Source organism: Heterocephalus glaber, unplaced genomic scaffold (genome assembly GCF_053883595.1).
Source record: "Heterocephalus glaber isolate CG9 unplaced genomic scaffold, H.glaber_assembly_v1.0 deba00001542, whole genome shotgun sequence".
NCBI lineage: Eukaryota > Metazoa > Chordata > Mammalia > Rodentia > Bathyergidae > Heterocephalus > Heterocephalus glaber.
Genome location: NW_028258335.1, coordinates 112,717 through 129,868, shown reverse-complemented (window position 1 = coordinate 129,868; position 17,152 = coordinate 112,717). Strand labels below are relative to the sequence as shown.

At 39.7% G+C, this 17,152-nt stretch overlaps 2 protein-coding genes across 7 annotated transcripts in view; one reads left to right on the top strand and one right to left on the bottom strand.

The window, feature by feature from the left end:
* Positions 1-17,152, bottom strand: part of Cdk7 (cyclin dependent kinase 7) — a 67,602-nt gene that overhangs the window by 34,146 nt on the left and 16,304 nt on the right. For all 6 annotated transcript variants that reach the window (XM_087189488.1, XM_087189487.1, XM_087189489.1 and 3 more), the window contains exons 3-6: positions 4,929-4,962; positions 3,792-3,859; positions 2,779-2,847; positions 1,121-1,231 (exon numbers count right to left, since the gene is read on the bottom strand). In XM_087189488.1, coding sequence (XP_087045614.1) covers positions 1,121-1,231; positions 2,779-2,847; positions 3,792-3,859; positions 4,929-4,962 — 282 coding nt within the window. The remainder of the gene's footprint in view (positions 1-1,120; positions 1,232-2,778; positions 2,848-3,791; positions 3,860-4,928; positions 4,963-17,152) is intronic.
* Positions 5,142-14,143, top strand: LOC147824454 (uncharacterized). Its single transcript, XM_087189490.1, has 4 exons — positions 5,142-6,804; positions 9,262-9,393; positions 11,591-11,734; positions 13,172-14,143. Exons 1-4 carry the CDS (start codon positions 6,732-6,734, stop codon positions 13,600-13,602), a joined length of 780 nt encoding a protein of 259 aa, XP_087045616.1. The 5' UTR covers positions 5,142-6,731; the 3' UTR covers positions 13,603-14,143.

The window sequence follows — 17,152 nt, the reverse complement described above, 5'->3', positions numbered from 1 at the left end:
GAAGGAAAAAAAAACAACAACAAAAATGCCACTATATAAATCAATCCAGTTTTCTATAACAATAGAGCGAAAAGAATTCTGGATTTAAAAGACTTTAAAGGCAAAGACCCTGGTTCTAACACTCAGTCAGTTATTAAGAGCTGACTTGTGTTTAGATGTCCCCCAAAGCCTCATGTGGATGAGGTGGGACTTCCTTTTTCAGAGGTGGATGAACCTAGAGGGTGTGATGCTGGGGATTAAGAGCGTGTGATTACTAAACCAGTACACATGAGTGAGTGGTGCAGTACTACCCTAATCCTGGTAGTCTGGATGGGATGAAAGGGGCAGAAAGAGGCTGTGAAGGCCCAGCTTGTTGCTATTACTGCCATGTGGGCACCATGAACTGTTTCTCCTCTAAGACGCCACTCCACCATGTGCCACTCTGCCTTGGAGCCAGCTGATTATAGACTGAAACCTCTATGAACTGTAAGCTAAATAAACCTTTCCCCCTTTAACTTTGGGTATTGGGTATTATACCTCAGCAATGAGAAAAGTAACTAAAAGAATCACTTAGCAACTTAGCTCTTCATATATGAAAGGAAGGAAGGAAGGACGGACGGACCGATGGACTCACTCACTCAGTTGGGCATGGTGATGCATGCCTACAATCCCAGCATTTAGGGAGGCTGAGGCTAGAGGATCGCAAATTTGAGTGCTGCCTGGACAATTTAGTGAGACTTTGTCTCAAAATAAAAAAGGACTGAAGATGTAGTTCAGTAGTCAAAAGCCCCTGGGTTTTATCCCCAATACCACAAAAAAAGGAAGACTGGATCGCTTCTAATTCTAAGCTTTCTTTACACAGTTATCTTGGAGTCCTCACAGCATCACCTGCTGCAACTGGAGAACACATAGAAGAGGCTGAGATAAAATGGTTCACCTGTATTTTTATTTTGTTCAAGAATCTACATACTCTCACCATTATATACTAAACTAGCTACATAAAGCTACAATAAAGAAGCAAATGGGCTGGGGAATGTAGCTTAGTGGTAGAGGTCTTGTCTGGCATATGGAAGGCCTGGGGTTCAATCTGTAACACTGCAAATAAAAGAAAAAAAGTTTAAAATTAAAAGACTAACATTACCCTATGTAGAATCCAATGTTGATGTAAATATTCCAGTCCTTGAAGAGTCATCAACATGTATGCTTTAATGTGTGATGGTGTCAGCACAAGACTATTATCCTTTATTATAACCTGGAAAACAAACATATAATGCATGGATATACTTCATTATTCTGAACGAACTCTACCACACAAAAAATTAGGATTTTAAAATGTGTACACAGAAGAATCTACAAGAGAAACTGTCCAGCTCTTTCTAGGTGATATCAGCAGAATTTCTACAATAAAATAGAGAAAAGAACCTCTGGGATTAGAAAGAAAACAATGCTTTGCAGCCTGTAACTTTGGCATAAAAGTAGTAGACATGTGTGGTCTTTACACTTGGCCCTTCTGGCAACTGCCTTTGGTATTTGGGAAACCAACTCATCCCAGCTCAGAACACCTGGATAAGATAAGAATGACTCCCACCTGAGGCCTGCCAATGAGGACACAGGACCCAGGTGTGGCCTTCCGACTCAGAAGCCACCTGGCCAGGCACCTGATCGGCTCAGGGACGGGCATGTGACCTAAGGCTAACCAAGTACTTATGCTAGAACCAAAGGGAACAAAGCACTTTCTTCCCTTAGAGATTATTAGACTCTAAAGACAAAAGCATGAAACTGTCTGGATCACCACATTGACAAAGTAGGGCCACCGATAAAGTTAAGAGGATGAAACAGCTGAGTTTCAGTGTGAGGCTGTTTCTATAGCATTATTGTGAGCTGTGTCATAAGCCAGTTTATTCCTAGGCTTATTAGTTTCTCTCTACTCCTGAGTAGCAGGAGTATACAGGCTATGACAGTTTGTTTATACATTCCCTAGATAAAGAATATTTGAGTTGCTTTCACTTTTGGTGATTACAAATAAAGCTAAACAACCGTTTAACACTGATTTCTGTGCTGGCAGTGTTCTGTTTCTCTTAAATATTTAGCAGTGCACTCTATATCCTTTGGTGGCCAGTTTTTTCTAGATTCAATTAATATTAATAAAAAGCATAAGACTTTATATTTTTAAAAAGAAACTGACTTTCAAGAGGATGGGACTAATCTATGGTAATACAGTATAGAAAAAAGCTCAAAAGGGCCGGGGATTTAGCTCAGTGGTTTCACCACCTGCTGCGCAAGTGCAAGGATCTGAGTTCGATCCCTGGTACTGGGCCCCCCCCCCCAAAAAAAAAGAAAAGAAAAAAAAAAAGCTCAAAAAAAAAAAATGTGGTGAAGAAAAAAGTTCAAAATTCTGACAAGTCTGATCTTCATTTTCTCTAAAAATGATGTCATACCTATAGGGAACTTGGTAAACAGAAATGCTAATGAAGGAGAAGTCTCTATATACAGTATTGAGCACTGGAAATACAAGTAAATGATCACAAGTAAAAAACTCAGATCTATCTGACTTCACAGTCCATTCAGATTTAAACAAAATTAAGCACTTCTAAAAATTCTAGTATCTTACATACATAACACTATCTTCTAAGAGAAAAAAACATTTACGATTTCCTTTGATAAACTGGAGAAAAAATTTCTCTAAGAATCTTTTTTTTTTTTTTTTTTTGGTACCGGGGATTGAACTCGGGTCCTTGAGCTTGCAAGGCAGGTGGTGGAACCGAGCTAAATCCCCGGCCCTAAGAATCTTAATCTTACCTCTAAATCAGTTTCCATGAAATCAAAGACAAGGCTAATATTAGATTTATGTCCAAAAGCATCAAGGAGCTACAAAACAAAAGTTTTTAAAAAGTTAAAATGTGATTTTCTACTTAACACTGTTGGTATGACATAACTAATGTAATTTACAAAAATTTAAACATTTGAACTATTGGCAATTTCCTCGAAAGGTGAAATCATTTTACTAAATTTGACTTTTGTCTTTTTTTGGACACTGGTAAAGAAATTAGCATTTTGAGGCACAAAAATATTAAACTATTTTTTAAAATCACTAAATATTTAAGTTCCCCTAAATTTGGGGAGTTATAACTAAGAAGTAAATTAATTTAAAACTTCACCTCAGTCTCCAATTCAAAAAAATTTCCCAAGCACACTACTTAAGAGAAGTCTCCTCAGGTTCAGTAGCGTGAACCTGTAGTCTTAGCTACTCAGGACACTGAAACAGGAGGATCACTTAAACCCAAGAGTTCAAAGCCAGCCTGAGCAACACAGTGAGCTCTTTCAAACTTAAAAAAGAAAAAAACCCCAGAAAATTCTAAGTAGCAGCAGCAACCATACAATGAAGAAGTACATTCTCCATGCACACTATTCCAGACTCTTTCTGTGTTTTCTACTAGCTAGCCTCCTGACAACCTTAGGAAGTAGAGGCCGTGGTACAGAGCTGAGAAAGAGCTTACTCAAGGTCCCACAGGCAAACATAAGGGCTCTGACTGCAGGCTGACACTCTTGGCCACCATGCTAGAGCTCTGTGGGATTCAAAATTATTTGTACCAGGATTACAGGCGTGCAGTATTCTGCCCAGCTTAGTTATATAGTTTTAAAGACACTGGCTGCAGGAATAATTCGGATAGAAAATACTTCCACCTGATCAGCTTTTCATCTTCTTCTGCAAGGCTCACCTGGAACAATTCACCTTCCTGAGGCTTCAATCAACACCTACCGTGTTCAAAAAGGCAGGATCCCAAACATCAAACGATTTGGATCATACTCACACCAATTATATTTGGATGACTTAGCTCCTGTAATAATTTTATCTCTCTTAAGGCTGTTCTATTTATACCTACGTAAAAAGGCAAAGCAAAAAGTAAACAATAATTCTGAAATCTCAAACATACTTACAAATAAATTTTTTAGGAAAGGTCAGTCACTTCAGGAAATAGCAACAAACATTCCACAGAAAAATTAGGGCAATTCTGACAATTTGCACGATAAATCTGTTTCTTTTTTACACACTGCTTTATTTTTAAAGTAGCTTAACACAGACTACAGTACACGGGGTTTTTTGTTTTTGTTTTTTACACGGGGTTTTTTTGTTTTTGGTACCAGAGATCTAACTCAGGTCCTTGCGCTTGCGAGGCAGCGGGCAGAACTACTGAGCTAAATCCCCAGCCCCTGGTACATGGTCTTAAAAGGTTCATTATTGGGCCTGGGATTTAGCTCAGTGGCACCATGCCATGCCTGCCTCAAAAGCTCAATGTCCTGAGTTCGATCCCTGGTACCAATAAAAGAAAAGTTCATTCTCAACAGCAGATCACATCTGAAAACCATTAGACTAAGAATATACAGATAAGTGAACAAGTTCTCTTCTCTTACCCTACAAACATCAGGAACACCTTACTTCTGCTAACAGTGAACCACTGAGAAGACAGTATTTTTTCTAATACCAGAGACAATTCAAAATGAAATCTGGTGCTGGCACTTACATAGGTGACGGACTGTTTTCATAAGAACTATGTTGTGATGATTAAACAGGACTTAGCACTCTAAAAAGGATATGGAAAAGAAATCTTTCCCCTACATGTCCATTCCATAGTGAATTTTGTGTACTTCCATAAACATGTACCCTAAACTCTCAAAGCAATTAGAAGCTCAGAAAGAGAAAAATCAAGGACATTTAATACTTAAAATAGTAATGAGATCAGTAAGACAGGCCACTAACAACCTTGGTGCCTTCCATTTAACTTAGGTGATGTGAATGTAAAAATTATCAAATGTCTCCACTCTGTCTTTACTCTTCTGGGACACTGCAATAACTATCTAGAACCTTTTTTAACTCTTACTAGTACTTTGCTCATTTCTTTAGTGAGAAAAAAACATTTCCCGTTTTGTCAAGTTATATGAATACTTACCATCTTTAGCTTCTGATCTATGTCCAAGTTTGATCTGGTTGAGAAGAAAACACAAAAACCACACACATTAAAAATGCATTAGCACGGCCAGGGATCTAGCTCAGTGGTTCTACCGCCTGCCTCAAAAGCACAAGGACCCAAGTTTGATCCCCGGCACCAAAAAAAAAAAAGCATTAGCTCTTTTACCTACCCCATCCCTCTGTCTTCCTCCCCTCCACCTCTCATTCCTATATGATGCCTTGTTAGACCCCTGCTGACCCTGCTCACCTCGGGACCCCCTTAACCCTTTGGCCTTCATGATCTGCCTGAGTCATAAAGAGTCACACAGCTAATTCAAGGTTGTGGTTGGTGGCTTAGAAAAACTCGTTTTGAAACTTCTGACATCTAAAATCTTAGACATTTAAGATTACATTAGCCTGAGTGACCTTATAGCAGCCAAAATCTTATGGTATACAAATTTTAATACCTTAATGTACACCTGTGCTCCTGAATCTGACTTCATGGAATAAGTGGAACCTATGGATATGCTACTTTGTATAGCTGAAGGGACTCTGAAGATGGGATTAACTGAAGAATGTGTTAAGTGGAAAGATTATCCTGGATTATCTGGGTGACAGACTGGAGATGTGACAGTGTAAGCAGAGATTAGAGTCATACTTCTTTTTTTTGGCACCAGGATTGAACTCAGGACCTTGCACTTTCAAGACAGGCGGTGGCACTATTGAGCTAAATCCCTGGCCCTAGAGTCACTTGAAGAAAGTGAAGAAATGATGAGGATTGCAGGCAGCTTCTGAAACCTAGAACCTTCTGCCCCCGGAAAGTGATAACAACCACAGAGAGAACTGATAGGATAAAGGAGGCTGAAGGAGGATAAGCCACTGCCTGGGTCTCATGGTAATTACTAGAGAGGAAACAGTCTGACCTTAAAAGATTCGGTATGTTCTACACACAATGGGACGTAAAATAAACCTTTCTCAGAGTTCAAACTCTACAGGACACAGATGTTCCAAAAGACAGACTGGGGACTGGCACAGAATCATGGAAAATGAGACTGTCAGCCACAAGAACAGAATTCCTGATGAAGACCAGGTTTGGTGTAGTCAAAACTGAGTCTCTCCCAGCTATCAGGGAAGTGATGAAGAAGAGTGGCAAAGGAGACAGGTTGGATTGGGAAGACACCTGAGAATGTACACAGTAGCAGGAGAAATTTAGTAAGTGCTGGAACTGTTTGGATTTATGAGGTACTCTCAAATATGCACCTCTATTATGATATGTATCTGACGTGTATTTCCAAATAACTTCAATAGTAATACTATGATGTAATATTTACTAATTTCCACGATAGAAGCATGGTTCTAAGCCTAAGCCTCTCTGGTCCTGCCATATCCTTGGGGTTGGGAAGATTCAGAAGTACAGTATCCCTAAACACATCAAAGGATTTCCTTTGTTTAATCAATATCATCTATTACACTTTGGGTATGAAAGTTCAAGCCAGTGACAGATGAACGCAGGCAATAGATTAAGCAATCCTGCAGTGCTGTGAATACCGGTAGGGTCCTGGAACACCATGGATGTCATCAATAGGTCATAGATCCCTGCGGAGGCCGCCTTAGTGATAACTGGTATCAAACCAACCAGGGTATCATACTGAGTGTTACGAAGGACAGTGATCTGGTGAACAGATAGTGTCTTATTTGCTTTTGGGGGGGGTATATACATTTAATTTCTTATCTTTACTAATAATTCTCTGAGAACAGTCTCAGACTCTTACTTGATATCAGCAATTCTGCAAAGAGTTGAACCATGAAACATAAAGAGAAGAAAAAACACCAGAAGAAGAAACTCTTAAAACGACCTGTGAAAAGGGGTACAAGAGGTATGTATTAGCATATTCTCGAGGAACAGGGAACCAGGAATTGCTTTCTAAAAGCAGGGAAAAGAGTGGACTTCTAGTTTGTGGTGGAGGAGCAGAGGAGAGAAAGATGAAGAAAAGAAGTGACCGAAACAGGGAAGGAGAGAGATATGTATGCCTTCACAAAGGCTCATGTAGTCTGAGAGTAAAGTGAAGGTTCAGATGATCCAGGTCTTGTCACTGTGCCTTAGGCTTGGGGCTGCCAATTCAATCACTCTGGGTCACTCTCATCCTTCATCCAGACTATTTTTTTTCTTTAAAAAATGTGTTTTCTGCCATTTGACTTCTTCCTAAGGGCACTGGGAAAGTAAATGAAATTTAAGTTTTCACCGTACTTTTTCCCTTTTGATGAAGAAACTGGTTCACAGAACTGAAGAAAACATTTTTTAAAATAAGTTGAAATGGTGTACAAAAATGACTATAAAGTCACAAATTATTATTTACTCAGGAGTAAAAAGCTAGTTTTGTTTCAGACTATGAAGATATGTCTCCAGAACTTTAAAATTAATTTTACTGGTACAGTGTAGGTATACATAATGAGCATATTCATCATAGGAAATTTGTACCTGTACATAATATATCTTGATTTTTTTTCCCATTCCCCTCCCTTGCCTTCAACCCTTCTTCCCCTCCTTACTTACAAAGCTTTATTACCATTTTATCTTTTTTTCTCATATTTTTTCTTTTCCCTTTCTTCCTTTCCTCCTTCCACCTCACTAGTTCCTCTTTTGTACAATTTCTTCCTATTTCACAATATTTATAATACATTTTGGTCCTTACTTACACTTTCAATTTCTCACACTAGAGAGACAATGTGATATTTATACCTTTGTGTCCATTTCACTTAAGAGTATGCTCTCAAGGTGCATCCATTTACCTAGAAATGTTTTGAGTTTAACCTGCTTTATGGCTGAGTAGTATCCCATTATATAAAAACACCACATCTTTTTATTCATTCATCAGTTGATGGGCATTTTGGTTGTTTCCAAAATTTAGGTGTTACAAACTATAGCGCTACAAACATAGGTGCGCATATATATGGCTGTGGTATGATGCTTTTAGTTCTTTTGCAAAGATACCCAGAAAGGGTATCAAATGAGGTCAAATGAGACCTCTAATCCTAGTTTTGTTTTGTTTTGTTTTTCTAATCCTAGTTTTTTGAGGAATCTCCACACTGATTTCCACAGTGGTTGCCAGTCTACATGCTCACTAACAGAGGAAAAGGGTTCCTTTTTCCCCACAGCCCTACCAACATTTGTTGTTGGTTCATTCCTTAATAATAGCCATTCTTTCCAGGACTTCTTTGTGAAATGTAAGAAATACACATGCACACAAACATGCGTGTACCATTTAACCATGAATTACGAAATAAGAGATAGTACTTGGCTATTTATGGAAAAATTAGAAACTAACAGTTATGTTACCTTGGAGATTGACAGTAAACAAATAGCTATTATGAGGGAGGACCCTCATTCAGTGGTGGGAGGGGACAGATTGGAGCCACACCCAACATTCCAAAGAGTGGTTCACATTTTTGAGAACAGTCTGATAGATACTTCAATAGATTTTCAGATTTCTTTATTTTCTGTTGGTCCTTTGTACAAAGGGGCCGGAAGAGTGTTCTTGTCTTTATTTCACTTTCAGTTACATCAGTATATATTCAAACATGTCACGTGTAAGCCATGAAATATGCAAAGCACATACCCATACTTACTCACACACACAAAATACAAAAAAAAATAAACCAAGGCATGATAAATACTATCATCTAACATAACTGTCCACTTACTGTATACCAAGTCTGATTATTTGCCTCTCAAAAACACCTCACAACCTGACTTCAACTAGAAGATTCCAAGCTCTAATAACTACTACACATAGAATCAACTGCTAGCATGTTGATGAGCAGGTCAACAGGACAACTGCCCTCAATGAACTAATTCATGGGATGAGAAAAATACTGTCATCATTAACACATCTTTCACAGAGACCCAGGGCTATCAACATCCTAGTCGACTGGAAAAGCAGAGTACATGGAGAGAGACAGAGGCGTCTATGGCCACAGAAGTGGCATTTGTCACTTTTCATTTTCTTTGGTAGGAAATACAATCACAAGATCAAAGCTAACTACAAAGTAGCTCAATAACTAGAATACAGTGGTCTGTCCAACTTGAAAGGTGGAAGCAAGCAGTTTCTGCACCAATGAAACTTTGTGCAAATGTAATGATCTGTAGCAAGTACCGACAAAATAAATACTGCTCTACATTTAAAATTTTACTAATAGGAGCCGTATTGTTTACCCATGAGGATGGAGGTAAAGTGTATTCAGTGAACATGTAAATAGTAGACTCATGATATGTTTTACAATAGATACACATAAACACCAAACTAGAACTGTATCTTTTTTATTTCATTTCTCAGGAAAGTTGGATTTACAAGATGTTCTGCAGGGTAGAGCCAAGGTACTGGCCCATACTCAAGGCCACAAAGTGGCGGATAGTTCTTCCTCAACCTCAGGGGACTTCTCCTATGAAGACAAATTCTTGGATGCAGGTATGGAAGGGGAGTACAGAAGGGCAGCTAGGGTCTAGGAATATCTCAGAATTGAGCTGAATAGCTCTGAACATTAGTTGATACAAGGGTACTCAGCCAGAAAGAAACTGGAAATAATCAGCAGTGGAAGCAATAGATGTCAAAGGGAAAACACATGAGAGGACTTCAGGAAGCCCAGGATCATTGGAGGACTGGGCTCTGCTCAGGAAATAGTAGGAGAGTGCCCGGGAGGATAAGAGCACGATCAGAGTCACATAGGAACACTATGTCAGTAGGAACTAGGGAAAAGCATGGTAGACTGTCAGGAAAGAAGAAGCCCAGAATAATAGGATCCTCAAAAGATCTTACTTAAAACACATTAAAAAGATAGCCAGTCCAAGAACACAGCACATCCACTTATCGTCCTAGCCAATATTCACACGTGTTCCTACACAAACCCATCTGCATTGCTACTTATTTTTCTCATTTTCTTACAATCTTTCACATGCACATGAATTCAATACTTTCACTTTTTGACCCTACCATGCAAATAGTAATAATTACTCTGACTTCTAGATGACCTTAGAATCCAGGAGCCAGTCAGGAGATAAATTTGTGTAAACAGAAGTGCGAAATATATACTTTTTGTCTGGATCATTTTTGCTCATCCTTGTATGTATGAATGTTATCCATGTGGCATATGATTACAGTGTATACTGTCATTACTCCCTATATTCCATTACATGGAGAAAAAATTTATTCATTGATTATACTTTGCTGGGCATTATGAACAGGAACAGGGACACAAGAAGATCGTGAATATTTAATTTCTTCAAACACAAAAATTTACCAAATCTTTTGTTGGAGATTAAGAATCTCTAGGAAGTAAGATGTAGACAAAGTATGAAATATGTAGAAGGCGGCAAGCAATATGAAACAGTACCAAGTTCGAGGGGCATAAGGCACCTTGAGGGCAGGATCCCTGTAGAAACACAGAGGACTGAAGTGCAGCAGTTCCTGCCCAAGTAAGACATCACTGTTCAAGACGCACTAAGTATTCCTGGGAGAGGACGCTGGACAAGATGGCTTTGGAGAATAGCAGAGGGTGAGCAGAATGGAATCAGCTATTTCAGGTATAATCTCTTGATTACTCTGCTCCCATTTGACAGACAAGTTCATTCTCAAAGGTCTGAGGTGGAACAGAGGTGGAGCAGACCCTGAATAAATGACCACTTTTCTCCAAAACTGCCCAGGTTCTGTTTCCAAAACTCACCACGTTCATTTTTCTATCTCCCAAAAGTTTATTTGAAAAATGAAGGGTGAAGGGGTAAGGGAAAAACGAGCTCTGTAGAGCAAACTTGAGCCAAAAAAAGAAAAGATAAAAAGAGCAAAAATTAAAAATACACCCTGGGTTTGGGAAACCCAGGGTGGGCTACTGTGAAGAGTAAAGATAGCAAGCTCCTCCCGGTTTCTGGTCTTCCTCATGATGTCCATATCTTGTGGAGCTCATAGGAAGTTCTACATATGGGGTCCAGAGAATCATCTGGCACTGCCCTGGAGTCTTGTAATTTACAGGTCCCTCCCACTTCTCTAGTCAGTTTGCCACGTTCTACCGCCTATATCAGAAGGTTAAAGATCCAATAGAAATGTGGAACCACATTTCTGAAAGATGAATTGGGATCAAGTCTATAAAGTCTTCATTTGAATGCTTACCTGTGCCACGCCCAGTTCCTAGAGAACCATCTAACAATTTGTATCTTTGCATGCAGGTCCATCTTTTATTCATATTCACATCAACCCTTCCATGTATATGACTCTACATTCACCAAAATAAATGAGTCAACATTCACAATTCCTCATGAAACTTGTACTCCACAGCCTTCACTGGCACAATTTATTACCAGGAAATTGAGCCAATAAAAATCGCAACAGTAATAATAATATCTAACCACTAGTGAACGTATATCATATTTTAAACATATTTGAGTTCCCAATATGCTGTATACATCTCTAAAAATATATAGAAGATACCCAATCCCAGTGATACCCACCACATACATCATTTTTATAAGTTCTCTTTAATTTTGTGTGAGGAATTACCATGGGTGCTAACGATGGCAGAAACAAACTATCTACTCAATGTATGTTTCAAAATCACACAGACCCAGACTATGCTATGTATCGATATTTTTGTTGCTGCTGTTTGCTTCCACTTCAGAATTGCACGACTCTCCAGAGGATACCGCTGAGACTCATGAGATGGTCCCAAGTTCAAATCTGGATGCAGGAGAGAATTGCTCAGTCTCAGAACATTCGCTGTGCAGCTCTTCTTCAAGCGAGTGCATTCCTATGGACGAGGATGGTAAGGCAGATGCAAAGGTGACCTGAGCTTGGACAAGAGGTGCAGCTGAGCAGCCTCCCAACCCCATTCACTTCCTTTACATACACGAAAGGTCTTCAGGGAAGAGGGATGAACACTGACTCCTCTGGGGAGGGGCAGATAGGAAATCTGCCTTCTAGAGGAGGACAGAGTTGCTCAGCACACATTTTCATGTGAACACTGGGGCCACTGTGGGTGAGGCAGTGGCCTATGTGATGTGCAGGAGGTGGGATGATCAGAGTCTTCCCCCTCAGATCAGTGTATAAACTCAGCTCACACTCACATGTCACACTCCTTTCTACTAAGTACAGACCATTTCACCTTTTTATCTTTCTCATAACTATCTCCTCTCCCTATTTTCCCAGTATCAGCGTTACATAGGTACAGCCTTATGCCCACATTCCAGAAGTCATTCTCAGACTCACCCACCATTTTACACCTTAATCCTGTAAATAACTTCATATCACCTCACACAGATAATCTATTACCTCACATGGATAACCTGTTTTAATTTCATAATGCTACTAGTAGACAAAATACTAGAAAACTCTTGTGCCCTTCTAATACGCATATGTTCTCACACAAAAGTCACTTCTTCACCACGCCTTCAGCCCTTCACAGAGCTGCATGTGCTGAGGTCATAAACACTTCCTCCAACATGTAAGGCTACTGTCACACCATCTACCAATATTCACAATGAAATCACATGTGCTATCTCACACAGTATCAGACACACACACACACACACACACACACACACATATCACTATCTGCTTTTGCCAGTACCAGACAGTCAGCAAAGGTATACCAGAATATATGTATGTATACATACATATACAGATTCTGCCCCCAAAATGTATACACACTTCAGGAAAAGAAAAACTTGTATAAGTAAATACTGCATTTATTGAGATATAATGAGATTAATGCAAGTTATCTTTGGCCACTACAATTACAAGAGGTGCTCAAAGTTGAGCCCATTAGCGGTGAACTGCTGCTTGGGTGACCTTGGTCATTGAGATTGCTACATATTTGTTTTCAATTTCTTCCCTAAGAGCTGACAATGTAGTGGATTTCCTGCAATCTACAACATCCTCTATGGTGCCCCATATTTGGGTACTTGAAAAACATACTATTTTTCTTTTCCTGAAGTGTGTATACTTTTTTGGCAGACTCTGTATATGTATGTATACACACATACCTGCACATGTCTATATACGTGTGTATGTACATATATAATTTATAGTAGTTGCCTTACACAACTCATTTTCCACACAGGATTACAAAGCATGTACATTACATGACACAAACCACACACAAACTATGACCCCACCCCAGGACATTTTCATGGCCATCTTATCTCATTATTTTTGAAGCTTTCTTTTCCAAATACCAACATACTACCTCAATATGTTCCAGGTCCTGGATCCCGCAAGAGGCTTTTAAATCAAGATTTGATGGAGAAGGAGAATTTCTCCTCCATGGCACATTCTCATTTACCTCCCTCCTTGGCCAATAACCCCTTACAGTCTGCAACATCTACTAAAAAGAAAAAAGTCCTGAATGTTTACTATAAGCCTGTCCCAATGAAAAGGGGTACGGCTTCCTTGGGGGATACAGAAGATGACTTGGAGCCCCCTGCAAAGATGACAAGAATAGCAAAAATTACCTTTCCTGAGAAGATCCCTTCAAAAGCCAGCCTCTCTTCTGTGTGCCTAAGAGATGTCCTAACTGACAGTGAAAATGGCCTGCACACGGAAGGCCAAGAGGAAAGGGAAGAGGCTGAGAAGCCACCTGAGAATCTGGCCCAGGATTCAGTGCTGGAGGACCTGTACAGTGGCTTTAGGTGAATGGGCTGCTACCAGGTCTTCCCCAATATGCGGATGCTTAAGAAACACCTGGAGGACGGGGTTGAGGGTGGTGCTTCATGCCTTAGTCTTGCATTTGCCAAACTAAGGAACAAAACGAAGCAAAGCAAGAGAATCACAGGGGGGGAAAATGGGAATATGACAACATCTGGAGGTGATATGGAGACACTTTTGACGTTCTTGTTACTTTTGGCTTTTTGTTTTTTGTTTTACTATTATAATAAATAGAAATTAAATCATATGTTTCCGGAAGTAATAAATTAGAGACAATAACACAAGAGGACACCAGAAAACTTTTCCATCCACAAAATAGCAGAAAAAATAAGCATCTTCACAACCTGAGCCTTTGGTTAGTTTTTTTCTTTCCATCTCTCTTCTCTCACCCACATCAGCCTGCTGTTTCCAGAAAGGGTCTCAAGGTTTGTATTTGCCTTTGGTTTATTATTTATTTTTATTAGTACATGTTGGTAGTGCATAAAGTTTACATACCTGGGGAGCAATTGGTACAGGTACATAACACATCTTACACTTCCTTTTTATCATCCCCTTTCCCTCTCCTCCCACCCCCCACCCTTCTCCACCTTTTGATCTTTTCCCTGTTTAGAAAGATTTATCCCTCCTTCTTCCTATCATCTATCTTTATTTTGCTCTTTATTTATACTTTGGGTTTCTCATACAAAAAAAAAATCCATGTGATATTTAAGCTTATGTGTCTGATTTATTTCACTGAACATTATGGTCTCAAGATACTTTAATTTTTTTTTACAAATGACTCAAGTTTATCATTCCTTATGGTAGACTAGTACTCAATCATGTTTAAAAACCACATTTAATTTACCTATTCTTCTGTTGACGGACATATGGGCTGCTTCCAATGTTTAGCTATTATGAATTGTGTTGCTATATACATAGGTCTGCATGGATCACTGTAATGTCTTTAACTCTTTTGCAAAGATATTTGGAAGGGGAATAGCTGGATCAAGTAGAATTTCTAGTTTCAGTTTTGTGAGGAATCTCCATACTAGTTTTCAGCCCACTTGTCTCTGCCGGATATAGGCCACAGGCCAGGGGTTCGTGTGGGCTGTTAGATTGAATGTCCTTTGTCATAAGATCTGGTGGTTCCCTTCTCTCTCTGGTGTCGTGCTGTCCAGGATCAGATTGGTTGGTTATTCCTTGCCTCCTGATTCCTTCTGACATGCTCCCCCAGGGAGGGGTGCTGCTTGACCAATACAGGTCTGCTTGCTCCCCTGCTGGTGAGAGCCACTCCTCTGGAGCAGGTGTGCTTCCTCATGTAGGGTCAGACACTGCGCCTCTGGCACAGGTCTGCTCTCAGGTGTGTGTGTGTGGGGGGGTTGCTCTTCTGGCACAGGTCTCCTTGCTCACCTAAACGTGAGTGCTGCTCCTCTAGGGTGGGTCTGCTACATAGTCAATATTTTAAATTTAAAATTCACAATGTTTTTTGATCACACCATATATAGGGGAAAGGGTATTAAGACAGTTAAATTTGCAAATGACAAGTGACGTTCACCATAAATTGCATCTTCTAACATTTTACCATTATTAATGGTTGAAACTACAGAAGGTATTTGGGATTCCTCTTTATATCCACATTTACTTATCTTACAAAACACTCAGTTATTAGTCTGTCCTTCTCCATAGATGTATTTGTGTGAGAAGTGCCTATGCTCCTTTGTGTGCACATGCAAACAGGAGTCAAGATATCACTTCTCTTATCCCTGGGAAGAGTTTTTTTCTGTCTCAGCTTCCTAACCTTCCACGAATTCCTTACATCATAAAATCTGATTGCTTCCTTGTCTCATACCACAAGCCCTTTTCAGTGTCCTTGCTTTAACCCCCCACCCTTTCCTTCCAGTCCTACTTAGTATTCTGTGTTCTGAATTTCACCTCTCATTTCTTTCAGCCTGTATACTCTGACCTTGTCCACCCAGGTAGCTCATCTACCATGTATGAGAATCCCTCAACTCATAAGTCCAGCCATGATAGTCTTTCCAAAGGAACAGAACCTGCTTCCTACTACACTGTGAGTGTTCACCTGCACATTGCAAGCACTTCAAGCTCAACGTGTTGGTCCAACATGTTCAAGGCCTGTATCTTCATGTTTTTACAACCCTGCTTCTGGCTCATGGCAGCAGCATTCCCAGGAATTTTGATCACACCTCGTAAAGACAGTCTTGAGAGAGGAGTTACAGAACTCCTTCAGAAAGTGACAAGAATGATGGGATAAGTGTGTTCAAAGTGAGAATATTTTGAGGGAGAATAATGGTAATGTGTCTTTTACTGTAATAAATGTTTAAAATTTAAACATTCACTGTATTTTCAGTCACCCCTTGCACATGAATTTTTTCGTTGTTTTGTTTCTGAAGTGCTGAGAATCAAATCCAAGCCTCCCACATACTAGGCAAGTGCTCTACCACTGAGCTACATCCCCAGAGCCAAACATTTTAAGTAAAAATGTTTAAATAACTTGAATTTTGGGGTAAAATAGTATTCTATCATAATTTGCTTGTTTCTATTGTTGGCCATTCAAGTAATTTTTATTTGTTATAACCAAAGTTCTGTGGTTCAATATTAGAGTAGTAAAAAAGTAATGATTTTTATCATCATGAAATTCTTTTATCTTTAAAAACTACAGTGATAAGTCATGGGGGTGTACCTCAGCAGTAGGGCGCTTGCCCAGTGTGTGAGGGCTGGGTCCTATCCCCAGTACCGCAAAAAAAAAAAAACAAAAACAAAATGGGTGAAGAGTTATATTTTCTACTGGGAATGTGGACTGGTGGTTGGAAAGAAGTAAAAGTGAAGCCCAAACTGGAATCTACTGAAAAAGAAGCATACAAGAAAAATTTCATGACTGGTGATAAAGTATAATGCAATAAATTTGAAAGAAAAAGTGGCATTATTTAGTGAAGTTAAATATTTGCACACCTTATATACCAGGGAATCCTAAAATTACTGAAAAGAATGTTGAATATAGGGTTTACGAACTTTGTTTTATAATTCTGGGGAATATGGCTGTGTTTGTGTTCATGTGGAGAAGACTGCTTTGGTACTGTTTGCCACGTGATGTGGAGTTTGCTAAGGGAAGCAAAATTTTGCCCAACGCTTTTGTTTGCCAACCGAACCGTTTGCAAGCAAAAGCGGTCCTGAACCGAGGTATTACTGTATAGTAAAAAGAATAACAAACATGCGCCAGGAGTCACACAATACTAGTTCAAAGATGAGAAAGAAACAGACCTGATCGTCTCAGAGCTCCGCCACCTCCCAGCCTGGTAGCTCAGGTGAACCCGTGCTGTGCCCTGCACCACCCTAGCTGAGGCGCCACCAAACCAGTACCACAAGGTCACCGAGCTGGGAGAAGAAAACCCCTACGCCCAAGCGCTCAGCTGGGCAGTGACTTTGTACCCCGCTGCTCAAGCTCTGGTTGCTAGGAAGGGGAAAAGAACTGTACTACTTACTTACTTCTCTCCGCTGAAGCCCAGTAGGCAGCGAGTCAAATGAGCCACCCCGAAATCAT

What these genes read in the sequence shown, in the direction of transcription:
- LOC147824454 (XM_087189490.1), top strand. Translation starts at nt 6,732, where the DNA reads ATGAAACATAAAGAGAAGAAAAAACACCAGAAGAAGAAACTCTTAAAA. An exon ending in TGTGAAAAGGGGTACAAGAG is followed by an intron (nt 6,805 to 9,261) that starts GTATGTATTAGC and finishes TTCATTTCTCAG; the next exon opens with GAAAGTTGGATTTACAAGAT. An exon ending in CATTCCTATGGACGAGGATG is followed by an intron (nt 11,735 to 13,171) that starts GTAAGGCAGATG and finishes AATATGTTCCAG; the next exon opens with GTCCTGGATCCCGCAAGAGG.